The 25,332-nt window shown below is 35.8% G+C and overlaps 4 protein-coding genes across 4 annotated transcripts; 3 read left to right on the top strand and 1 right to left on the bottom strand.

Moving 5' to 3' along the window:
- Positions 1-1,451: 1,451 nt before the first annotated feature.
- Positions 1,452-1,763, top strand: prr15lb (proline rich 15 like b; the record flags this gene model as incomplete). The annotated part of the gene is made up of 1 exon (XM_082151370.1): positions 1,452-1,763. One exon carries the CDS (start codon positions 1,452-1,454, stop codon positions 1,761-1,763), a length of 312 nt encoding a protein of 103 aa, XP_082007496.1.
- A 774-nt stretch (positions 1,764-2,537) lies between these two features.
- pnpo (pyridoxamine 5'-phosphate oxidase) lies at positions 2,538-5,837 on the bottom strand. Its single transcript, XM_082151270.1, has 7 exons — positions 5,628-5,837; positions 5,081-5,205; positions 4,860-4,959; positions 4,715-4,768; positions 4,402-4,530; positions 3,615-3,685; positions 2,538-3,494 (listed from the first exon to the last, which is right to left on the bottom strand). Exons 1-7 carry the CDS (start codon positions 5,814-5,816, stop codon positions 3,329-3,331), a joined length of 834 nt encoding a protein of 277 aa, XP_082007396.1. The 5' UTR covers positions 5,817-5,837; the 3' UTR covers positions 2,538-3,328.
- A 335-nt stretch (positions 5,838-6,172) lies between these two features.
- On the top strand, positions 6,173-8,746 carry mrpl10 (mitochondrial ribosomal protein L10). The gene is made up of 5 exons (XM_082151087.1): positions 6,173-6,283; positions 6,775-6,944; positions 7,926-8,090; positions 8,181-8,325; positions 8,426-8,746. The coding sequence occupies exons 1-5, from the start codon at positions 6,244-6,246 to the stop codon at positions 8,680-8,682; spliced, it is 777 nt and encodes a 258-aa protein (XP_082007213.1). The 5' UTR covers positions 6,173-6,243; the 3' UTR covers positions 8,683-8,746.
- A 1,404-nt stretch (positions 8,747-10,150) lies between these two features.
- Positions 10,151-24,994, top strand: osbpl7 (oxysterol binding protein-like 7). The gene is made up of 22 exons (XM_082151237.1): positions 10,151-10,298; positions 12,915-13,144; positions 13,441-13,584; positions 13,687-13,740; positions 13,830-13,943; positions 14,488-14,643; positions 14,859-14,967; positions 15,052-15,170; positions 15,253-15,339; positions 16,385-16,535; positions 16,639-16,769; positions 17,737-17,829; positions 18,053-18,218; positions 19,803-20,089; positions 20,635-20,772; positions 20,858-20,921; positions 21,016-21,094; positions 21,185-21,329; positions 21,427-21,577; positions 21,913-22,039; positions 22,589-22,711; positions 22,792-24,994. The coding sequence occupies exons 2-22, from the start codon at positions 13,013-13,015 to the stop codon at positions 22,898-22,900; spliced, it is 2,679 nt and encodes an 892-aa protein (XP_082007363.1). The 5' UTR covers positions 10,151-10,298; positions 12,915-13,012; the 3' UTR covers positions 22,901-24,994.
- The last annotated feature ends 338 nt before the right edge of the window (positions 24,995-25,332 follow it).

Here is a 25,332-nt window from a genome sequence, read left to right as displayed (position 1 = left end):
GCCAAAATGTTCATATCGGTGCATCCCGAATAGATTATATACACACATATATATATATATATATAGCCTATATATATATATATTAGGGATGCACTGATATGAACATTTTATATATATATAAAATATGTCTGTGTATGTCTATTTCTACATCTGATGTTTAACAAACTCCACCCTGATGTGAGAAAGGAGCTTTGTCACGTTTTAATGGAATTCAAAAAGTATTTACATGGAGACGCTGTCTTGTTTTCTTGCATGAACCCTCGATGAGTAATATTACCAGAAACTTTGAAGTATATGAGGTGGCAACTGCCAAGTGAAGGGTGTGTTTACTAGCCTTCTGATACTTGAAATCTTATCTCGCACCATAAAACCTGCTGCATCCGCTGGACAAACCATGGCACATTCTTTAATACATTATTTAATGATGACTATGACAATGTTGCTAAGGGACCAGATGTCACACCCATACCAGCCATTCGAATTACTGTTACCAGTACGCAGGTGTGCGAGTCTCCTGTGTTTACACTGGTTGCTTTTACATGGGTGAATCATTGTACATGCTTTGTGTGATGTGTATGCACTGTCCAATATTACATAACAAATTATACTCTATCGGAGTGGGATGAAACACGAAGTTGTCCATCAAGTTGATGTTCATGTGTCTTGGTTCTCGCAATGTTATTTTGGTGCATCTCAGATCTCACGGGAGTGACAGGGGATCCAGTGGTGCTCTTCATTAATTAAACAGCTGAGCAGCGGAGTCAGGTGTCCTGTGTTATTCTAATCTAATCACTGGATGAATGTTGCTGCTCACAATGTGCTTAAGTATGCAAATAAGCCTTTATGCTAAAGTTCTGATGCTGTTTTTGTATCCATAAAAACACAGCCTAGGGCAAAAACTGTGTGAGTTTGGGTGATAAATGAGAGTGTTGTGCTATGCACTGGAGAATTAAGCCGCTTGCAGACTCACTGTTAAATTATGAGTTCATATTCCATCACATTCCTCAACATCTCTTACCTTTATATGCTCATTCCCTCCCAAGGAACCCTCTTTCTAAAATGTAGCAATATTTCTACTACAAAGACTTCATTTATAATGTGTGAGAGAAAAAAATGTCACTTTGTAAAAACCAAACTACATTTTTATATATTTTATATATTTTTTTTCTTTCTTTATATATTTTTTTCTACCCACTCTTAATGTCAGATGTATAAACCTTTTTTTTTACATAGCATAGTAAATAGTTCCAAAGAAACTAGCAGATAATATTGCCCACAGTGAGAAATATAAAGGTGACAGTGGCCAATAAAAACTGTTAAATTAAGAGTTTGAAACAATCATATATATATATATATATCATCACCATAATATCCTTTACCTCTAGCTACCTAACAAATCTGCATTCATGTTATAGGTCTACCGCTTTTACCATCTCCCTTTCACACCTGTCATGGCCGACCCTGCATGGTGGAAACTCACCTTCCTAAGAAAAAAGAAGTCAGAGGCGAAGGTCCTATATGAAATACCGCCCGACTTCAGCACCAACAATGCAAATAAAGACCTGGCCAATGATGTCGCAGACAACAATTTGGATGCCAGACTGGAAAAAATAGTGGATAAATCTGGGACCAAAGGCCGTCACGTCAAAGTCTCCCACTCTGGGCGGTTCAAGGAGAAGAAGAAGATTCGCGCAAGTCTGACGGAAAACGCAAGCCTTTTCCCTGAAACTGCTAGGACAGACAAGAGCCATGTGGAAAAATAACACCCAGACAAAGCATGCCATTTGGGGACTGTTTATACCTGCACACATACATTAATTTTTACTCATTTTTATTTGTAAATTCCCGGAGTTACTGACGCAGCGAAGTGCGTTAATATTTTTTACAGCCCGTGCTTTAATTTAAAGCAGCCCTCGAGATTTATATTTCCTAGTAATCATAATCATAAAAAATATATTGCAATGCTCATAAAATACGATATTTTCACTGTGGGACAATTAAAATACCTGACAAGGCACAGAAATCGCAACTCTACTTACTTTTGTTTATAATTCATACAATCCTTTCATTTTTAAATTGGTCATAAAAATTTACATGTAAATTTAGCAACAAACGTGGGAAACAGACTGTTTGTTTAGCTTGCATTTTAATGGACTGCTGTGCCCTTTGATTAGCACTTGATGACGTGTTTTTATGTTATTTTTTTGTGGTTGAACATCAGTTGTGCATAGGACTTTATCTCTGATTTGATCAGTTTACCATAAAAAGGGTTTCAAAGGGTGCATGGACAGCCAGAGTCACAGCACGTGAAGATAAGTTCTCCAACTACCACTACAGCTTTAATTTGCCTTGTTTAATCTGTACTTGTCTATTGTTTACTGCGATCTTTGAAAGGTTATTGGTAAAATATGCTAAATAAAGATTTTTATTGACATTGCTGAGATGTGTTAAAAAGTGTAGAAAAAAGAAAGAAAAGAAGCACAAGGTTGTTTTGATTCCACTGCCATCTTCTGGCAAAAAAACTCAATGACCATTGCTGCAAAAATTAAACAGGTTTACTACTTTTTTACATTTACAGAAAAGGTCACCATTACAGAATTACATCCAAAAGGACAATTATTTTAGGGCAACATTAACACATTTATTTGACACATTTGTCTAGCAGAATATTTGTTGTATATCATGAATGATGCACAAACAGAGGAACATGTTGGGATGTTTTTGTTGTTGTGACTGAAGTCCAAAGTTTATGTTCTCTAAAAGTACAGTTAAGGCTGCAAGTACAGCTGTGCCTTTCAATTATTAATAAACATTACATCAGACTTTGCACTTGTAAGTAATAGATTAAGAATATGTTGAGGTCAGTTTGGTCACACTTTACATTAGGTGTCTTTAACTACAATGTGCTTACATACAAATTTGTTAGGTACAATGTGTGTTTATTGCATGTATTGCACTTTTTTTTTGCTGCTATAGAGAAAGGATATGGGTAACGTTAGGGACAGGTTTCATTTCAATATATATGTTAGTACATAGTAAATACACGTATTATTAAGTGGGACCGTCAGTTTTGAAGGCTTAATGACAAACGCTGCAACAAAGCACCATTTCTAATGCAACACATGATTTATATTCACAAAATCATGTTTACAGTGAAAATCTCCTTTCAGGTTTTGGTTAAGACAATACGAACGTAGGCAAATATGGAGTAGTACGTCTTCACAAGTCAGTTAATGCCCTGCTGGCATTTTAAATGACAGTTGCTTTCAAGTAATGATGATGTATTGATGTCACAGACGGTGATGTTAATTTCACAGCATGTGCAGTATCAAGGGGACAAGCGTTGGTATATCCAGCCCCCCTCTGCTTGATGCTGCATATCCCCCAGCTCAGTCTCTCCCTCTTTTGGCCGCACAAATACTATTCGGTCATGTAATCTATTGGTCTGACCCTGCCAGAACTCAATCAGGGAGGGTTTCACAATGTATCCACCCCTGCAGAAAAAAATATATCCATGATGATGATGATCATAAAATAAACAAAAAAATGGTTTAAATAAGAACAGGAATTTGAATTTTGAACAAATTTTGAATTAATAAACAAAGATTACACACCAATAATCTGGCATCGGTACATCCGTGTCCTTATACTTTTCTTCAAGCTCTGCATTCTTTTCTCTCAGGTACTTTAAGGGGCACACAAAAAAATTGGTCAATAAAACAGGTGTTTGAACGTTTAGCTGAATGCTGAAATAGATTGTGTCCGTGTTATTTTTGTATTATTTAGATACCATTATAGTTTTTATAAATATGTTGAATTAGCTTTTATTTTTTATACTTTAAGAATCAATTTTAATTATAGCCTTTTTAATTTTAATTTATAATAAATATTACCATTTAGGTTTAATTTAATTTAAGTTGGGTTATGGTTTTAGTTTTTCATTTATTTCCAGTTAGTAATTTTATTGCTTCAACTTTTTTCAGTTGGTTGCCAATAGAATATTTCTCATTTTAATTTAGTTAGTTTTTCATCTAATATTTATGTTTCATTTTATTTCAGCTGTATTTCAATTAACATTAATGTGTTTAATAGTTTTAGTTCACAACAATCATATAGGACACCGTATGCACCAGAGAAACAAGTGCGCCGTCTTCTTTAGAATATTTGAACTTCATATTTCTATGGCATCGCTGTCTAAGAGTAATTAGCCAGTGAAGTGTGAATGACAAATGTCAGTAGATTGGGAAAATTTTCAAATGAGCGGCTCATTCATAAATCTGTAAGATATTACCTTCATACTGTGGAAATACAAACCGGAAGACAGAACACAATGTGCGCATCAGTGAAAAGGGGCAGGGCTACATAGGTCTATACTATAGGATAGTTGGAAGTGATACTCACTTGTCGGCTTGGTATTACGGTGCTCTGCCTGCTAACAACAGCACCGATCTGACTGCTCTTGGGCCTTGAGTGGAAGTATTCATGTGAACTCTCATACGGGATTCTCTCTACGGCGCCTTCAATGCGGATCTGTTTGTGCACAAAACTTCACATTACAAAAAATACAATGGGGTCCTAAAATCCAAGACTACATTTACAATGAGTGTGTGTGTTTTTTTTGGGACAAATATTAAAACAAAAGATAATATTCTAATGATCTGATTTCTGAAGAATTTGCTGGAGAAGATTCTGAGTTCTACGAAAAAACACTCACCTGCCTGTTTAATGGTTCCCAGTAAAAGACAAGACAGGCATGGGGATTGCTGTCCTACATGATTGAAATAAAGAGGTAATTTTAAAGATGCAAAGGTAAATCCATATGGACATTTACTAAATAAAATATTGTTTTAAAGACTCACCAGCTCTGAACCTTTCCGACTCTCATAGTTGGTAAAGAAGCGAAATCCTTCCTCGCTGTAGCCTTTCAGAAGGACCATGCGTGCAGAGGGACGACCATCCCTTTAGAAGAGACATAGAGACATGCATTTTGGGCGAAACTGAATTAGTGAATTATTGCATTATTAAATATTAGCTACACTGTATACTTGCATATACTGATGAACTGCATTGATATTCTTACTTGGTGGATGTTGCAAGACACATTGCATTGGCTTCCCCCACCTCCGGGCATTTAGTGGCTTGATCAAACCAGCTGCCGAATTGCTTAATTGGATCTAAAGAAGCAAGCTGATCCTCCTCAAAACACTGTAGGATGAAATTAAGAAATAGGATGTGTACATAATTATCTTATATATATATTTAATTAATTATTTACTTATTTATTCTCTCATAATTCTCTCCATATGATCTTAATTAGTAAAAGATTGATGGAAGTCCACCTTTCAATGTCAACTGATAATGCACAAGGTCAATGCATTAATCAATTATCATTTTTCAAAGTCGATTGCAAAGCACCTAAGTCAAATGCAGATCATGAATAAAATGCTCAATATTTTAGAATCACATTAATAAGGTTTTATACAAATAATACAGAAAATTACTGTTCTTCTTGTCTAGCCTTTTAGTATAAAAAACATCTCTGTGCAATAGTTCTTTAGAATAGGGTCTGAGGTCATGGACATACACATGACATAACTACCCGTCAAAGCCCAACATATGCCTCCCACCTCCTGATCGCTCTTATAGCTCTTTCTCATGTTACTCAGATCCATGTTGGTGCCGCTGTCCGTAAATTCCCTGCAGAAAAACGAGGTAAATAACGGAGGATTTCGGACTGCCAAGGCAACACCAGGTTCAATAAGCTGCACAATGTTGCTGATGTTCCTAGACGAGCAGAAGCTCAAAACACGTCTCATGCCTGCAACTCCAAACCTGCGTCATCACGTTCATGCTCTTACGTAAACGTTATGAAAACTCAATCAATCAGTTTTGTAAAAATAAATAAATTTTGAAATGAATAAAATAAATATATAGATACATGATATTTAATCTTTAATTATATATTCGAAAATTATTTGACATTTTCAAAATAGCCTTAACGATTTAAAAAAAGTAACTTTTACTTTGTATATTTGTGTAAACTAGCAACAACAACAAAAAACTAGCAAACATATAAAATAGATTTGGGGGTATTATTACGTTTAAGTTTTTTCAAACATGACCAGAACAACCATAGACATATAAAATACTCATGTATTATGTCTATGATAAAACAGCCAACAACTTTTATTTTGTAGGCACGATACAACAATATTGTCCTACGTCAAATCCGGATCAAGAAAGATGGCAGCGACCTTGTGTGGCAGGCTTCTCCCGAAAGCGGGTAAGATTCTGGTTTTATGTTGCAGTGTTGAGTTCCTAAAAAAGAAATACCATACATAAGAATCAGTTATCGCCCATTTACAACCACTTTTAAACTATGAACTCCATTGTAAAGTTACAGCTGAAAGACACCATGGAGCTATTATTGTGTTACTGTACAGCAGCAGTAGCAGCATCATCATTATCATCTATCAGGGACTATGCAATTTCATTTTTGAGGTGCTTTTGTGTGTTCAACTCTGTCCTGTTTACATAATGTTATTTGGTATATCACTCCACATTTAGCATAATGATATGAATGCTTACTGCCACTTTGGATTTTCGTTAAAACCCCTGTATTTGTTTTCATGAGAACATCACGTGATATTTTAATCATGACACTTATGAATGATTTGTTGCATCCTTTACATTCATATCGCATTATGACTATGAATTTTTATATTGTAGCCTTAATGTTATTCTTACCAATATTCATATTATGTCAACCTACAGGATGGCTGCCATTAACCCAAAGTGTTCGTCACGGCTCCAAAGCTGTCACTCGTCACAGAAAGCCAGTACACTTTCTCAAGCAGAAGCTGTTGGCTGTCACAGAGTACATTCCCCCCACACCTGCAGCTCCTCCTGCTGCTCTGGCTCCACGAGTCAGAAAGATCGAAGAGGTTGATCATTGCAGTAGTTACTGATCACTATCTATCTTGGAAGAATGTAGTTGAAGGATTCCAAGGGAATTATCATTCGTTCAGAATTAGACGAATACTTGTATTAATCACTTTTACTTATATAGTAATATTATATTCTTAAAGGATTAGTTCACCCAAAAATTATGTAATCATTTACTCAGCCTAATGTCATTCCAAACCCATAAGACTTCTGTTCATTTTTGAAACACAGATGAAGATATTTAAAAAAGAAATCTGAATGATTTCTGTCCCTCCTTTGACAGTCCAAGCAACTACCACTTTGACGCTTCAAAAAGTTCATAAAGAGATTGTAAAACTAATCCATGTGAATTGAGCGGTTTAGTCCACATTTTCTGAAGAGACTCGATCGCTTCATATGATGAATGGATTGAATTTAGGCTGTCAATGGAGGGACAGATATTTCTCAGATTTCATTAAAAAATATCTTCATCTGTGTTTCGAAGATGAATGAAAGTAGTGAACTAACTCTTTAATATTATATTATCATTATATTATAAATATAATTATTTTAAGAGTGTCATTTTAAGTGTCCCATTCTGGAAGATTGTTTTCGGCTCAGAATAATAATAAAAGGCAATTGTGACTTTTTATCTCACAATTGTAGGTTAGTTTATATCTCTTTATATATTTTTTTCTCTCAAAATTGTGAGATATACATTTGGAATTTCAAGAAAAGAGTAATATGTAAACAAGCAATTGTGAGTTATAAAATCAGAATTGTGAAATATAAACGTGCAGTTGTGAGAGAAAAAAAAGGAGGATTCAGTGGCGGAAACAAGCTTCCATTGTGCCATTAACACATTTATCAGCTTGCTTTCTTTTTTGGAAAGTACTATAATAACAACATATACTAATTTGTATTATACAATATTTTATAAAATATATAGTTAAATGTATAAGTGTTCCATTAATGTATATTTCAACTCACTTCTCTTTTAGGAAAGTACTCTGGCAGTTCTGTTGCGGAAAGACCTAGAAAAATTGTTTAAGGAGTGTAAGATGATTGCTGTGGTCCAAAACAATGCAATCAATGCAGAGGATCTACTGCAGCTGAAACACAAACTGAAAAGACACAATATCAGTATCAAGTTCTTTCCAAACCAGGTAATGCCAAGCTTTAGTGATGGTTACCACTGTTGAGATGTGAGCTACTGCTGTGTGACATTTTTTTTATGTGTGTGTGTTTCTTTGCAGGTGGCGAGGTCTTTCCTCAACAACAGCATTTACAGTAACATGTTGCCTCTATTTGTTGGCCAGACTGTCATATTTGTTAGTAAAGAGCCAAAAGTTAAGGAGATGCTGCAAGCGTTGAGGCACAGTCCTCAGATGGTCCTGTTAGGTGAGTCAATGTGCCATATACATGAACTTGCATTCATAAAAGCCTTCAAAAAAAGTTGGTATTGTCTAAAACTAAGGCTTTCTGAAACATTATCTTTCAGGTGCTTGCATAGAGAACACATTGCTCTCGTATCAAGGCATTCTCAAATTCTCCAAACTCCCATCTATGACCACTATCCACGGTGAACTAGTTGGTGGACTAACCCTGATGACCTCACAGACTGTCTCGATGCTACGCCACCATCCAGCTCATCTTTCTGCCCTCCTTCAGCAGTATGTCAAACAGCAGGGCTCTGGGGACGCCACAAATGCTGTTACAAATAAAGATGCTTCTACAGTACAGGAAGCAGCTGCTTGAATTTTACAAATAGACACGGATGAACAGTGTATGATTGACAAAGTGCATATAATAAAATATTATTTAAAGTTGCATTTTGGTCATTTGTATGCCATAGTTGTAGGTAAACAAATTGTTTGTTTTCTCTAGCAGTTATTTTTTTGGTATGCTGGTTTCAAACACCTAGTAAAAAAACATATTTTGTAATTTTGTAGCATTTATAAATATCAATATTCACTATGTATACTATCAATAATTGTTTTACTGAGAAGATGTTGCTTAAAAGCCAATAATAGGCTGTTCCATTGTGACAATTTAACCACTATAGCTTGGCATTATATCACAAAATGTCCAAACAAAAAATGTGAAACGTCACCATGAAATCTAAGTTGACAATTCTTTTTTTAATGGAATATTTCAGTATTTATTCTAAATGATTTATCTGTGCACATATTTTTTATTCATGTGCCCTCGTAATCTTTAATCAAAACGGGATAACCTGTCATTCAAACTACAACGATCCAATCAATTCCCAGTGGACAAATCAAGTCCCGCCCTATATTTCTTGTCCGAGAAGCCGTTTCACTCGGATATACGTCACAATAGGTAAGAAAAGACTATCGCAACTTCCGTTTCATGCCGACATTAATCAATGAGCATCAACGGTGGAAATGCAACAGATTTTTGTTGTCAAGTCATTAAGGTATGTAACTGTACTGAAATCGACTTTTAAAAAGAAACCAGAGAAATATTCACTGGAGTGGAACAACAAGTGTGACAACTAGCCCCGGTCTCCCCAATAATGTTATTTAAATTAATTAATGAATTATTTAATTCATTTCAATAAGTTGCGCCAGTATTTGCCTCTGTAAATTGAATCACATTAAAGTGCATTGGACTGATTTCTTGAAGTTAAAAAGCCAGGAAAAACATCCATTATTACTGCCAGTGCCAAAATAAACACTAGCTTATGGTCATGGATCCTGATTAGTGCTAATCCCTGGATCACTTCATGTTAAAGTAGGTAATTTATTCCTTTATTTGATACAACTCCGGGTTCGCTACGGTTGTCTCAGTTCTTTAGATTTTGACACCGCTGTGTGTGTTTTTTTAGGTCAGGTTTACAATTGATCCAAAAATCTTGTGAATTTGTAAAACCGCTCTATAAATAAAATGTAAATGCTGATCATACGTGAACCAACTAGGGGTTAAGTTACCCACTTGACATTTAGTAAATTGTTGATTATCCCATCTCAGTAATGAGGTAATGGCAGAGTTTCAGCTTTAAATGCATCTGAATCGCTGGCTGGCTGTCAGTAAAGTTCCTCCGACATGCATGCCTGTAATGCCGACAGCTTTTAGGACTAATGCGGATAATGATTTGGCCTGGAGCCTTGGGTGGATTTGCTGGATGTTCAGTCACCAGTGGAGGGTAGTTTGGGAGCTGACCGTGATGCATCTCTCTGGTATGCACACGGAATATCTGAATTCTTGTGTTTTAGTAGAGAGTAGTTGAACCGGTTGTCCTGCCAGTTAGTCTAACGCACGTTTGAGCAAATGGGGAAGCATGAAACTCAGACGCTTAGAGAGAATCACTCAGAAATATACCACACGCTGGCCAAGAGCAGGAACCTCAGGTAAGAGCATGAGCTACAGTACATAAAGAAACTTTGTGGATTTAAATGCTGGTGATTGGTACCACAGTAGAAAAGTATGTCTGATATTGAAGTGAGTTTTTGTATTCATTGTGTGGAAATTATGTAAGGAAAATCACAGCCTTTATCAGAGCAATGGTGAACTTAACTTGAGCATTAAAGAGAGAGAGTTCACCAAAAATTTAAATTGTCATAATTTACCCTCAAGTATTCCTGGGACCTGTGTGAATTTCTTTTTTCTGCTGAACACAAAAGAAGATATTCTGAAGAATATGGGTAGTCAAACAATTGATGGAAGTCTGTACTATGGAAGTCAATGGGGCCCATCAACTGTTTGCATACCAGCGTTCTTTAAAACATTTTTACTTTTGTGTTCAGCAAAATAAATAAATGAATATAGGTTTGGTTTGGGTGCTGGAGGACACTGACACCGACAGACTAGACAGAGCAGGTTACTTTTCTGTCAATTTTATTACGAAATTCAAACAATAGTGTTTTGGTGCTTGTAAATGTGACGTGACAGATCGTGGTTGTGAACCGAACATCTCTTACTCTTTACTATTTAATAGTAAATAAACACGAATTAACAATAGGTGTGTTGAAAGATACAGTACAACTTAGCGAAATGTTTATGCCTCATACATAATATCGATCAATCAGTGTTTTTCAACTGCGGAAAAAGGTCAATAAAACAGCTGAAGAACAATGTCACATAACGTTACATTTACCCCAGGAAAGCCATTTGATAGCACGTTAGTTGGCTTGACAAATAAATAAAATATTTAAATATTTTTTATATTATACAAATAAATATTTATATATTTTTACTTAAAATATTGTAACGTTGTTATTATAGCCTAGTAAAAACCAAATTATATTTAATTTGAGTGGTTATTTTTAACCTTTAATAATAATACCAGCTGACAGGGCTCTCTGTATGTTTACAGCATTAGGTGACATGATATTTTTTTTTACAAAAATTTACATGTATCTACTCTACTGTACCTAATATTTAACCAAGTGAATCGATATTGAATCAAGATCGGAATCAAATCCGAGATCAAGATCAAGAAATAATAAAAACAGTAGCCTACCAGTCATTATTCCATGTAAACATTGTAACATATTGTCACTAAACTTAACAACATTCTGTTTAGTTACCAAATGGTAACTAAATTTGGCCTTAAGAGTCTCTAAAAAATATTGTTTCTGTATAAATCAGAAGTATTTTATATATTTCATGTGTTGATTGGTAAACAGCGTAAGACTATACTATACAGTTTTCTTCTCAGCCCAGAAAACTTAAAGTTAAATTTTGTGTAGTTAATCATATTTATAATGTTTACACTGTATTGGTCACTATTTGGTTTCATAACACACTTGATGGTGCTTTATGTATCCTGGTATAGACAACTTGGAATGGCTACTTTGACTAAATCTGCGTATCTGTTTAACAGTTTTTAAAAGCATGCTCAGTTCTTATAAATTACAATAAAATCTCTATGATGTTCTAATGATTATTCAAACCGTGTTGGCCTACGTCATGCTGTTTTCCTGCTGCTATACATCATATTTACTGTGACCTGTCATCGTGCTCACGGTGAAAAGCTATTCAAGCTAAAGGCTGCTAAAAAGGGATATTCAAAGCCAATTATCGTAATGACGCTAAGCCTGTCCCGTAGGGACCGTTAGATGTGTGAGGTTACTATCCATGAGCCTGTGTTACTGCACATATTCCTTCCATAAAAGGGGAATCTAAAACAATCTTTTAGACTCATCAACAGTGAAATTGTTAGTTCATTATTGAATATGTAGTTCAAATTACGTTTACCTTTATGTATGAATATTGCCAATTATGTAATCAAATAGTTTTACTCAACTGCTAATTTAGCTGTTTTCAAAACACCTAATTTGCCCTCATTCTAGTTTAATGGGCAGGTATGAGCTTGTCAGAGTTGTCAAGACAATATAAGATTCTAGTAAACAGGTTTGGTTTCTGTTACACCCCTCTGGTGACATTCCATTCAGCTTATATCCATAAAAGGATTTTTTACATAATATATCAATATGTAATTAAGCATACACACCGTAATGGTGTTTCCTTACACCATACTACTAATAATGAGTGTATTGTTTTTGTTTCCTTGCTTTGCATTACTGTACGCTCTCTTGTGTTTTGTGCGCTAAGCCATTTGAAAAGTAGCCTATTTATAAGTAAAATGAACTAGTGTGATCTAGTAAAGGGCAGAAGTTAAATTCCCAGGAAGTGTTGGCTAAGGCAGATCCCTACTGTTAGATAACAGAATTAGATGAGTTTTCTCTGGACACTATATTGCTTCTGTTTTTATTTACTGTCACAGTGCTGGTTACCTTTGCCATGACTGTTTCTATCCTGGCAATCACTGTACTAAAATCGAAATAAAATTATTTGAATAGTATAAAATTGAATAAAATGAATACCCAGGTTAATACCCAACTCTTTTGCAAAATACAGTATACAATTAACTTTCCCTTAAGTCTTAGGCCCTATCACATGCTTGTCTGACTAAGCAATAAATGAAAAAAACATGTTATTAATGAAAAATCTTTGCTTTGCAGACATATTGTGCTCTAGTGTACAATGAGAAGGAGCCTCTAGCAGAGCGTATATTCACACCAAGCTCGACTAATAAGTGCACAAGAAGACATTTTTTAAAATGGAATCCCACGTGTCTTCAGTGGACCACGGCCATTCTCAGGCGAGTGGTGTGGAGAAGTTGTCTAGTGGCTGGAATAAGCCCACTCATTCCAGGAGCAGCAGCACAGCATCCTCACGACACTCACGGCTGGTTTGTACCAATGCTTGACATGTAAACACTCAAACTCAGGTTGCTTCAACTGATTTTTGAACACACCTTAATATTTTCCTTACAAGTACATAGGTGAAAAGCTAGCATTGGGTGTCTGAACTTAAACCAGTTGTTCAACACCTAACAAGTGTCCAATTATATAGTGTGAAAACCAAACCGACAAGTTTACGTCTTAAGCTCAATAGTTACATTTTGTTCATAGGGATTAAATATAGCAAGTTTTAACGCCCTGTTGTACGTAACTGTGATTGCCTTTTCCACTCTGTTTCTAATAGAACATTAAAGACTGGGAAGTAATGGATGACTTTCCAGTAGATGTAAACTTCACTGGAGAAAACATGCAGGAAGCGAACACTCCAGGAATCTGTGAAGGCTACTTGATGAAGAGGAGAAAGTGGCCTCTTAAAGGCTGGCATAAGGTATGAGAAATATGTTACACATATTTTTTTTTTCCCTTAGGTAGTTGTTGGTAAGAATGTTTGAATGACTTTTATTTATACTTTAGTTATACTTTCTTACAGAGATACTTTGTCTTGGATAAAGGGATCCTGCGATATACAAAAAACCCACATGATGTAAGTATGCTAATAATTTTTTCCCTTACCAACAACCACAGATCTTGGATCCAGTTCTTTAAACATTCAGGGATTTACTTTTTCAACAGTTCTCAAAAGGGAAAATGCACGGTTCACTGGATGTCAGTCTCGCAGTTATGTCAGTAAACAAAAAAGCAAGACGCATAGATCTGGATGCTGGAGACAATCTGTATCACATGAAGGTAAGTCACTGTATTGCTGGCATTAATTACTTGAAATTAAAGCTAATATTATCTTTAGTTCATCCATCCGTCATCTACTCAAATATTTGTTCCCAAATTGGGGTTCATGAATACCTTGGGGTTTGGGAGGGAACTGCAGGGGGTTCATGAGTTGATGAAAAGCTAATAATTAATTTACAATTAAAAACGAAAAAACAATAAAAATAAAACGCTTAATAAATAAACACAAATAAAACAAACAAATTTACTTAATATTTTATTTGTTTATTTGCATGTCATGTGACCATTAACTGACATCAGAGAACCATGAACATGCAAATGTTTTGTTAAATTATTGAAATATCTACAAAAAATGTCAAAACAATTTTAGGTCAAAGAGGTTCAGCTGACAATACATTATGGACATATCTGAGCTGGAATTCCATAATTAGTTATAGGAACATTCTTCAACAAACAAATTATGCTAAGTATTTCAGCAAATAAATAAACCAAATAAATTCACTGCCAAAAATGTCAACTGAAGACAATTTACTTCTCTAACTAGGTCAAGACTCAAGATTTATATTACATATGGGTCACCAAGCTGAGTGCCCACAGGATGTATAAGAAGAACGAAGCTGCGCACATTCACAATGGCTTCCTCCAGGCCCTGTCCCATGGCAGTCATTTATCTCACAAAAACAGTGCCATGCAGGACATGGTGAGTAAAAGGTTTCCTACATTGACTTCACGTTGCCCTCTAAATCACCGGGGATTAGGAGAATGTGTCCTCACAATTTAAGAACAAGTAGAATTAGCGATTAGACATCATGTCCCAGATGGTGGTTTTACCCGTAAATGCACACTAATAGATGCTTCGGTGAGTTAATTGATTATATGTCTGATGAAAGTAACAAATTAATCTCACAATTCCAGGGCACGTCTGTGTCTAATGTGGGTGAAAATCTGCCATATGTCAATCCTGCCATTAATGGGAAAGTGTCAGCTTGGCTACAGTCCCAGGAACCTGACCTCTGTGCACAAGGTACTGCTGTATTTTTAAATACTAGTGAAATGGTAATAAAGGAATTCGTAAGAACAGGCGAGTAGCATTTGTGCTGTTTTTCAGAGCTTACACGTTGTCAAATGGAGCTGAATGAGCTGCAACGGCTGGTCCAAAAGTTGCAATCTCTAGAGTCGGGCCAAGCGGTCAATAACGGAGACCTCCAGAGGATTATCAGCATGCAGGTTTGTAAAATCAACCGGCTGAAGACGGGCCTTTACCGGAATTACGTGTGAGTAAACGTTCCCACATGTGTTTGACCCACAGAATCTTCTTCTTGACAAGCCTAAGAAGAAGTCTGGCAAGATTTGGGGTCATTCTCGCACACTGTCTCGATTTGAGACACTTGGAATGGTGAGGCTGCTCAGTTTACATTTTCTTTTATATTAGGATATTTCCAATAAAGTCTTGGGAGCAAGTATAATCTTTGCCCACAGCAAAGATTGTAATCCCAATAGCCCTGCCATTGGGATTATTCAATGTTTTCCACAAATGTTTGGAAACTATTATGGAATTTATTCCATATTCATGTGCAGTGTGATCCCAAAGATCTGTGTATTTTATTTTTTGAATACAATAGCCAGGCATTTGTGTTGTGATGTGTAGTAAGCATTAGAGCTTTAAAACCCCCAGTAATTTAGTCAACTACTTTTTTACATGAAGCCATTTCGTGGGATTACTAAATCGGTAAGTCGGCACAAGACATTTCTTGTAAATTCCTTGTAACATTTGTCACATTATACCAGGTAGAAAAAGCATTACACCATGTTGTCCTGTTGCATTTTGCATATTGTACACTACCGTTCAAAATATTTGGGGTTGGTAAATCTCTAATTCTCACCAAGGCTGCATTTATTTGATCTAAAAAACAATCATATTTTGAAATATTATTACGATTTAAAATAACCGTTTACTGTTTGAGAATATTTTAAAATGTATTCCTGTGATGGCAAAGCTACATTTTCAGCATCATTATTCCAGTCTTCAGTGTCACCTGATCCTTCAGAAATCATTCTAATTTGCTGCTCAAGAAACGTTTCTTATTATTATCAATGTTGAAAACAGTTGTGCTGCTTATATTTTTCTGGAAACCATGTTACATATTTTTCAGGATTCTTTAATGAATAGAACAGCATTTATTTGAAGTGGAAATCTTTTGTAACATTATACTTTAAATGTCACTTTTGATCAATTGAATGCATTCTTGCTGCATAAAAGTATTAATTTTTTAAACCTAAACCTTTGAATGGTAGTGTATAGTGTGGTTTAGACTTTGCAAATGTCCTATAGCTTCTGAATGTTTCATGCTGAACATATTTGGTGGATTACAGCCTTAGATGTATAACCTTAAATACCAACATCTCCTCCTACTTCTTTTCTTTCCACCTTTTTAATGCAGTTATCATCAAGCCAACTGACCAGTTCTTCCCACCTGGGAACCTCCGTCCCCTCCATCCCCGATTATGTCAGCACCCAGGCGACCCCACCAGCCCCCACCTCATCAGAAGGCAAGAAACTCCACCAAGACATCTGCTCCATGTCCCAGAGAGGTATGAGAGTAAAGCATTCATTTTTTTATTTTTTTTTATTTAAACCTAGTTTATGCCGATTTGCTGCATTAGACTGAATTTCTGAATGTCTTTTTCCACTCAGTCCATGCCTCTCTGCGTACTGCACATGAGGCTCTCGCTCAGGAGCGCCATCGTCTGCAGGACGCCTGGTCTAGCAGGGAGCTTCACCAGACTACCTCTGCTCAGATCAACAACCTCTGCAGCCTGGCTGAGGTAACAAAGACTTATGTTACTTTGTGAAAGGCCCATGGTGCAGTGCTTTCTCTTAAAAGCATGCAAAGATAGATTTACTTCAGCTTTCATCTTGTTGTTAAATGTGCTATACGCTATATACCAGGTGTGCCCAATGCTGCTCCTGGAAGGCCACAGTCCTAAAGAGTTCAGCTCCAACCCAGTTAAACATGCCAGAACCAGCTAATCAAGGTCTTACTAGGTATACTAGAAACTTGCAGGCAGTTGTAAAGTTGGAGCTAAACTCTGCAGGAGAGTGGCCCTCCAAGAGCAGGTTTGGGCACCCCCTGCTAACACCCCTTTTAATGCTAGTAAATGCTTTAATGCAGTGATTCTCAACTGGTGGCCTCAGCAAACTTCTGAGGGGACTTCAAGATGACCCTAATGATTTAAAATAAGACAAAACAAGCTTTAAAATGACAAAAAGATATTTCAATGTACACTGTCTTTTGAAGAACCAGGGTTCCCTCGGTTTAGAAAATAAAAATGATTTATGAGGTAGCCTAATTTTAGTGATTTGTAGACTTGGAAAACGAAATTATTACAGTTATAAATTAATACAATCTTATCATTCATTGGTCATTCTTTATGTATTTTATGAATACACATTTTTCTAGTTATGCCAAGAAATATAAATAATTAAATATATATATATATATATATATATATATATATATATATATATATATATATATATATATATATAATATATATATATCATATTTAATATCTAAAATATTTTTTTGTATATAAAAAAATATATATATATATATATATTTTTTAAATCTTAATCTAGTAAATCACAAAGAACTGGGCCTATTCGCTTTTGAATATTGTACAATGGTGGGATAAAACGGTTGAGAACCACTGGTTTAATAGTTTTTTTTCCCAGTGCATTATATGTAATGTTTTACTGCATAGATGTGTGTTTGTGTGTGTGTATCTTTAGTTAGATGTTAACTCCCGTCATACCAAAATCCACAAACTCTCAGTGTCCTCCAACTCCACAGATGACTCCTTCCGTACTGTGCTACAAAGAAAGGTGTGTCACATTCTACCCAGAACCTACCCGTCCTGTTCCCTATTTTTGTCTCTTTCTCCCCTCCCCCTCCACCCTCTGCTTCTTTCTTCTGTTTACAGGTTGATGGGTTTCACCTACTTCACATGCCAAACAGACTCTTTTGTCCTCTCATATTTTTATTAGCAGTATGATGCAATCAAGCTCACAGTTTCTAACTACCTACATGTCTGTCTCTTTCACTCAGTCTGGCTCAGGCCGTAGTTCGTCTATCCGTGCGCCCTCTGTGACTGACTCAGTGGCGGAGTATTTTGACGCATGTGATGAGCTTATGTGTGCGAGCTCTTCTGAGATATCAGACGAGTCCGGCCTGAGTGACGGATCCAGTAATTCAGAGCCTGATGAGGCTCATGGTTAGTGAAAACAAATTTAAATGTTCAGTAAGCACGTATGAGTGTGGTGTTTAGGTGTACACTACCATTCAAAAGTTTGGGTTTGGTAAGATCATTTTTTAAAAAGAAATTAATACTTTTATTTAGCAAAAATGCATTAAATCGAAATCAAAAGTGATAGTAAAGAAATTTATAATGTTACAAAAGATTTCTCTTTCAAATAAAGGCTGATATTTAGAATTTTTTTATTAATCAAAGAATCCTGAAAAAAGTATCGCAGTTTCCACAAAAACATTAAGCACAACTGTTTTCAACGTTGATAATAATAATAAATGTTTCTTTAGCATAAGTCGGCATATTAAACGAGTAATGACTGCTGAGAATTCAGCTTTGCCATCACAGCAATACATTTTATTTTAAAAACTATTAAAATAGAAAACAGTTAAGGTGAGACACTACAGGTGAATAGGGTAACATTTTTAAATAGCAGATATCACCATGAAACTTTCCCAGTTGATTAAATAGCAGATATCACCATGAAACTTTCCCAGTTGATTACCTATATTAAGATGAGAAAAAAATTTATTACAAGTTTTCTGTAATTTAATGTTTAAATATGCAAATTAGGCATTATCTAATAAAATATGCACTAATTTGTTAAATCTGAGTATCGGATAAAGCCAGGTTCAAATTTTTTTTTTCATTGTGTTCACATATTAGATGAGAAAAAAATTACAGAGGGATTTATGGATATCTACTTTTGTTATCCTGTAAATCAGAATATACTGTCAATAGCCTTTTTCAATTTATTTTCGCCATGTTTTTTTGGAATAAAATGTTATATAAATCAGGCTAGGATAATATATTTACAAATCCCTCTGTAAATGTCTTAATGTCATAATATAACTAGGTACAAGACTGGAATGTTTGGTGTATATAGGTGCTACTGAAGTGGAGATTTCGGACTTGGAGTATGAGAGAAAAGTCATTTTGAGAAAACGGGCTTTAAAGATTTATATCAGCCAATGAGATTTCTCTTTTAGAGTTAAATGCCCCATTGTACTTTCACGATTGGTTGCTGATAAAAAAGGAAATGACTATATTTGGATCTGACAACATTGTACAGGAAGAGAGAGAGCTTTCCAACAGTATATGTGATGGCAGGGTGCAGACAGCGATCGCGGAGCATGTTGATTTAGAGCGCCAACTTTTGTTGAATTTATGAGAATTCTACAGACGCAAACAGACAAAGTGTTGTAAAATAAAGACCTAAATGAGTATTTCGGACTTTTTTTCACCACAAGTCTGAAAGAAGATATGTTATTGAAGACAAAAATCCCAAAATCTCAAAATTGACCTGTTAAAAAAACCTGATGTTTTTGCCTGCCGTGTCTCGCCTTAAATACTGTTATAAACTGTAATAATAATTTTAAATTAATTTAATAATTTATCAAAAAAATGCAGCCTTGGTGTGAGCATAATAGACTACTATCAAAAACTTTAAAAAATAGTACCAACCCCAAACATTTTAAATGGTACTGTGTACATTTGGTATAATCACATTGTTTGTGTTACAAATTTGTCCTTTTCTTATTATCTCAACAGCAATGGCTACTCGCAAGTACCGCGCCAGCCTTTCAAAGGCACCACCAAAATCGAACATCATCAAGAACACCGGACGCCGTACTAGTCTGCCTGCAGTCTGCCCTGACAACAGCCACGTCGGTTTGATGACTATCCTCTACAACAACATAGGGAAGGATCTGTCCCGTGTCTCCATGCCAGCAGCTCTGAATGAACCTGTGTGCCTGCTGCAGAGACTCTGTGAGGAGCTGGAATACTGTGACCTACTGGACTCTGCCAATCATACCGATGACCCCTACCAGAGGATGGTAATAATTACACAAGCTTTAGCAAAACTACATGCTGTAATTCAAACAATCACAAAGGGAATGATTTACTAAATTATTTAATGACCAATTACTTTTACTTATTACTTTTTGTGTTTTTGAACAGTCTTTTAGATTCACCAAGACTGCATTAAAAAAAGAATACTGTAAAAACAGTAATATTGTGAATATTATTGCAATTTAAAATAACTGCTTTCTATTGTAACTTTATTCTTGTGATGGCAAAGTTGAATTTTCAGCATCATTATTCCAGTCTTCAGTGTCACACGATCCTTCAGAAATAATTCTAATATGCTGATTTGGTGCTCAAGAAAAATCTGTTTATGATTATCACGGTTGAAAACTGCCGCTTAATATTTTTGTGGAAACTGTGATTGTTATTTTCTTCAGGATTCAAAAGAAAAGCATTTATTTAAATGTTTTATTGTCACTTTTGGCCAATTTTAATTAAAAAAATATTTGTACCAACCCCAAACGTGGTGTATTTCTTTATAAATAATAGAAATTTCTGTTTTGTCTCTGTAAAGGTTTATATTGCTGCTTTTGCCATATCTGGCTATGCCACGGCTCAGTTTCGCAACCGTTACAAACCATTTAATCCAGTCCTGGGAGAGACGTTTGAGTGTATCAGAGAGGACAGAGGCTTCCGCTACATTAGTGAGCAGGTAAGTGATTGTCACTTCTGATCATACATCAGATATGTTTGCCATCAAGCAGTTGTTTACTCTATGGTTTGGTGTTTGCATTTAGGTTTCCCATCATCCACCCATATCTGCATGCCATGCAGAATCAGAAAGTTTCAACTTCTGGCAGGGTATGTTTTATGGCCTGTGTGATGTCATGACGTACTGCATGTTTAAATTTGAATCTCATTCTTCTTCTTTTTTAATCTCACATGCTGAGAGCAGACCAGAGATGGAAGAACAAGTTTTGGGGCAAATCTTTGGAGATCATGCCAACAGGGATGGTGAATGTGACTCTAAAAAAGCAAGTATCTGCTTGACTTTGGTGTCCATGGCTTTTAAATTATAATGTTTTAGAGGAATTCTGATTGGTCTTTGATATACTGTACTTTAGATATGGGGACCACTATGAATGGAACAAAGTGGTTACGTGCATCCACAATGTCCTCAGTCAGCAGCGATACCTTGAGCACTATGGCGAAGTCGTCATTCGCAACCTGAAAAGTTCGGTCTGCACCTGTAAGATCACATTTGTCAAGGTGTGTTCAGTTTTGATTGTTCAAATTTGATTCATTTTGAGTACATATAGGTGAAGTCTTTGTACAAATGCAGAAAATGTTTTTTTCCCCCTCCCAGTCACGTTACTGGGGTTCAGATGGTTCCAAAAACGAAGTGCAGGGTCAAGTTCTTGACGAGGCTGGTAATGTCGTCCATCGTTTTGGTGGATTTTGGCATGAGGGGATTTTCTGTGACACCCTGCCCAATCCACAGTGCATCTGGAAGCCAAGTGAGTATTGCTGTATTTCCTCCATTTGTTTTTTTAATACAGGAGCTGCTGCTTGCAAACCAATTTGCTTTTGTAATATGATGCATTTCTAAATGACATTTTTTTTATTTAATCCAATGGAAATCATCCAGACAAATGCTTTTGCTATAAGAAATGCTAAATACCTATTTGGATATCGGTCAACATTCTGCATTAACTCAAGTTGACATTGTTCACTAGGAACGTAAAAGGGGTCACTTCTGATTTCTTGGCTGTTCTGTCAGACAGAACAAGTAAATCAGAGATGTACATTTGTGTTGGCAGATGTTGTCAGTGATGTCTCTGCTTCCTTACAGATCCACAGCCCAAGAACTACCTGATTTATTATGGCTTCTCCAGCTTTGCAATGGAGATGAATGAGCTGACCACTGACCTTAAGCCCCTGCTGCCCCCTACAGATACACGCTTGCGCCCTGACCAAAGGTGAGACCCATATAATAGACAATGATAAATAGACGCAAGCTGCAACTGAAATAGCAGATTTCCCTACTATATAGTAGGCGAAAACCAGCATGTGACAGAAGTATGTCAAAATTCACAGTACTCATAAAAGAGTAGGCAGAAAGTACCTGGATGACCTACTACTTTCGGCGAGATTCTGACGTGTGCATACGATGGACACTTTACTATCCCATGAGGCCACGGGACAGGATTTGTTGTAGGTCACATGATAATGACAACATGACGAATGTAGTTCATCCAGATTACATTCATACGACACCCATTCATACCATATAGAACATTAGCTGTTGTGAAGTCATTTATTATTCAAAATAAGTTACTACTCAAGAGAGAATATGCGATTTCGGATGTAGCCAAAGTCTGATGATAAGAAATGATTTACGAATCCCGAATAATTGGATCGTCTGTTTAGATATACAAAATATAGTAAGTCTGTGAAAGTTTTTTTTAGGTCATCTGTTTTAAGTGATTATAATGTTTTAGAGTGTTTTAACAAGTCTGTGTTGTTAGACTTCTTGAGGAGGGGAAAGTACAGGAGACTGATAAAAAGAAGGATGAGGTGGAGGAAAAGCAAAGAGAAAGGAGGAAAATTCTGGCCAAGAGAGGAGAGGAGCACATCCCTCGCTTCTTCAGGTTAGTTAGCATCAACTCCCAAACTGATTTATTCATAAGAATTAGAGCTGGAATGTTTCAATGACCCCCCCATATTACAGGAAATCTTTGGATGATGCGGGAAGGGACGTTTGGCTGTACAATGGAACATATTGGAAGATCAGGGAGAATCCGGGATTTGCCAATGTTAAAAACCTGGATTTATGGTGAAGAACGCAGAGTGCAGCAACACCGTGGACAATAAATCCCTGTGATAAATCCAGTTTGCACAGTTTTTAAGAGACTATAGGACATTTTTGGAGCAAAGATGAATAGCTGAGCGTTTTCGTACTAAACCGAATCCATTGAGCAAGGATGATGCTTTTAGCAAACGGCAAGAGGAGGGATACATTTTGAACACTTCTATTTATTTGATGGTTGAGGACACTGAAACGATGTGGACAGTTTGGATAAAATATAAGCCAAAAAGTAATTGAGAATGTATGAGTTCTGGAGTTATGTTTAGTTTGAACAATTGCACACGCACATTTCTATGGACAATGTTAAATTACCTTTCAGTTCAAGTACTTATGTGCCAGTGGATACAGCAAGAGTCTGGATAAAGAAAATGGATTATTTGATCATATGTAATATTCACAGAATATTATAATATGGCAGATATATTTCTCTTGCAAAGCCACGGCTCAACCTGAGCAGGATTTGGCAGTAAATGGATTAACTCTAATTTAGGCCCTCATTGACTTGTCCTGAAGGCGATTCCTGAAATCTATTCTCAGCACTTTTTTTTTTCTCTCCTTTTTTTGTAACCAAATGTAAGATTCTAATTTTAGTCAATGATATTATATTTATTGGCATTTAAGTATGAATTAAACTCACAGTTTGAAACGTGACATCAGAAACAACCATTTTGTGTAGACCTGGATAAAGAAAATCAGTGTACAAATATGCAGTTAATACACTTTCAAGTAATGACTATCATAGCTATTTAAAACCGCAATAAAATGTACAATATTAAAGAATAGAAGAAAATGAATTTAGTATAGTTGAGTCTTTTATTACATTTAGAATTAATCAAAAACATTTATTATACAGTATTTTAACAGCTGTGTCGGAGGCTCAGTGTGCTTGGCTGAGGAAACTTAGCACCACTTTTATTATTAGTAATATTTTTTTATAAATTGTTGCTTTTAACTCAACAGACAAGGATGGTGCCAGAGGGAACGTAACCTAAAAAGGTTCCTTAAAAGACCTGTCATTGACACTCTCAAAGATATGTGGAGCATAATGTCCACCAGGGGTCAGCCAAAAACATGGAGTGATTGCTAATATGACAGCAACAGGCAATTTGTTCAGTATTTTCAGTTCACATCAACAGTAACAAACGTTTCAGTGCATTTCAGAGTATAAAAAGAAACCAAACATGAGCATTAATTACACATCTTTTAAATTAACATAGAAACACTTTAATTGCACTTTAAAGTACAAATTTGTTCTGTAACAGTTATTGTCAGTTAAATCATCTCTTGTAGCCATTTTGTTTATCATTTTTAATTTCTTAATAACTAACCTTAATAAACCCATAAGCAAATTAATTCTTTCAAATTATTACATTTGTCTAATATTACAAATTTCCCAGAATCTAAATTGCAAGGTATACGTTAAACAACCAAGCATTATAACTGGCAATTGCTTTTTAATTCAGTAATGGCATTTTAAAATAATGCAGTCTAAACCATATTACTCTTATTTCAACTGGTTTTGCATCAAAATACATTTATGAAAAATATACAGAGGCAGTTAGAGTCAGATTGCTGACTTATAAAAAAAAAAAAAACACATATTGATACTATGTTGGTTTTTGCAGCATGTTACAATTTCTCGGAAACTTGAACACCTCGAAGTAAATGAATTTTAACGAAGAATCATAATTTTTAATTGTTTTGTTTTTACAAGTTATGTAGATATAGGTGGTTTCATATTAGGACACAGACCATACGTATATGTCTGTGTTCATATTTGCATGTGTGATCTGAAAGGCGCAGACGGCTTCTATAAATTGACAGTTCTGATGTTTTCTGGAGCTCACAGGCTTCCGTTGTGTCCTAGAAGTCCCTGCACTGTCTTCTGCAGTGGCATCTTGTTACCCACTTATCTGTCTGAGGTCATTCTCACCTTTGAATGCCAGCGGTGCCTGATAGGCTTCGACTGGAGGGTCTTTCTTCCTCTGTTTCACTGACGTTTGTGTGTCGGCTGTCTGCATGTTAGTATGTTGTTTGAATAAAGATGATGTATAGTCCGTCTGAAGCCCCTGCCAGGTGTCCATTTTTCCACCCTGTCTATCTGCATACAGTCATGTGCGACGCCTCGAGACATGATGCTGTTGGTTTAAGTATGTCCTGTTACAGGTCATCAGATTGACACAAGTGCGTTTATCCTAACTCGTTGACTTTAACTAAATGAAACCTGAGGATTACAAGACCCTGTCTAAAACAATCACCTTCACACAAGTTGCCAGTTTTACTTCTACAGTACGTGGTAGAAGTGAAATTGTTTTTCAACACTATGACACTTTAGAGAGATTTTAGAAGAATCTTTAGAAGATTTACTCTTCTAACAACTCTATATATACAGGTTCAGTTTTG

This window comes from Leuciscus leuciscus, assembly GCF_965113295.1.
Source record: "Leuciscus leuciscus genome assembly, chromosome: 21".
Lineage (NCBI taxonomy): Eukaryota > Metazoa > Chordata > Actinopteri > Cypriniformes > Leuciscidae > Leuciscus > Leuciscus leuciscus.
The sequence above is the reverse complement of the archived record's forward strand: the minus strand, read 5'-3'. Positions and strand labels throughout refer to the sequence as shown.

Coding starts and splice junctions, on each gene's coding strand:
- pnpo (XM_082151270.1), bottom strand. CDS start 5,816: ATGAGACGTGTTTTGAGCTTCTGCTCGTCTAGGAACATCAGCAACATT. Junction 5,206..5,627: donor GCTATAAGAGCGATCAGGAG/GTGGGAGGCATA, acceptor TTCATCCTACAG/TGTTTTGAGGAGGATCAGCT. Junction 4,769..4,859: donor GTCGGAAAGGTTCAGAGCTG/GTGAGTCTTTAA, acceptor TCAATCATGTAG/GACAGCAATCCCCATGCCTG.
- mrpl10 (XM_082151087.1), top strand. CDS start 6,244: ATGGCAGCGACCTTGTGTGGCAGGCTTCTCCCGAAAGCGG. Junction 8,091..8,180: donor TCAAGTTCTTTCCAAACCAG/GTAATGCCAAGC, acceptor GTTTCTTTGCAG/GTGGCGAGGTCTTTCCTCAA. Junction 8,326..8,425: donor TCCTCAGATGGTCCTGTTAG/GTGAGTCAATGT, acceptor ATTATCTTTCAG/GTGCTTGCATAGAGAACACA.
- osbpl7 (XM_082151237.1), top strand. CDS start 13,013: ATGGAATCCCACGTGTCTTCAGTGGACCACGGCCATTCTCAGGCGAGT. Junction 14,644..14,858: donor ACAGTGCCATGCAGGACATG/GTGAGTAAAAGG, acceptor TCACAATTCCAG/GGCACGTCTGTGTCTAATGT. Junction 14,968..15,051: donor ACCTGACCTCTGTGCACAAG/GTACTGCTGTAT, acceptor GCTGTTTTTCAG/AGCTTACACGTTGTCAAATG.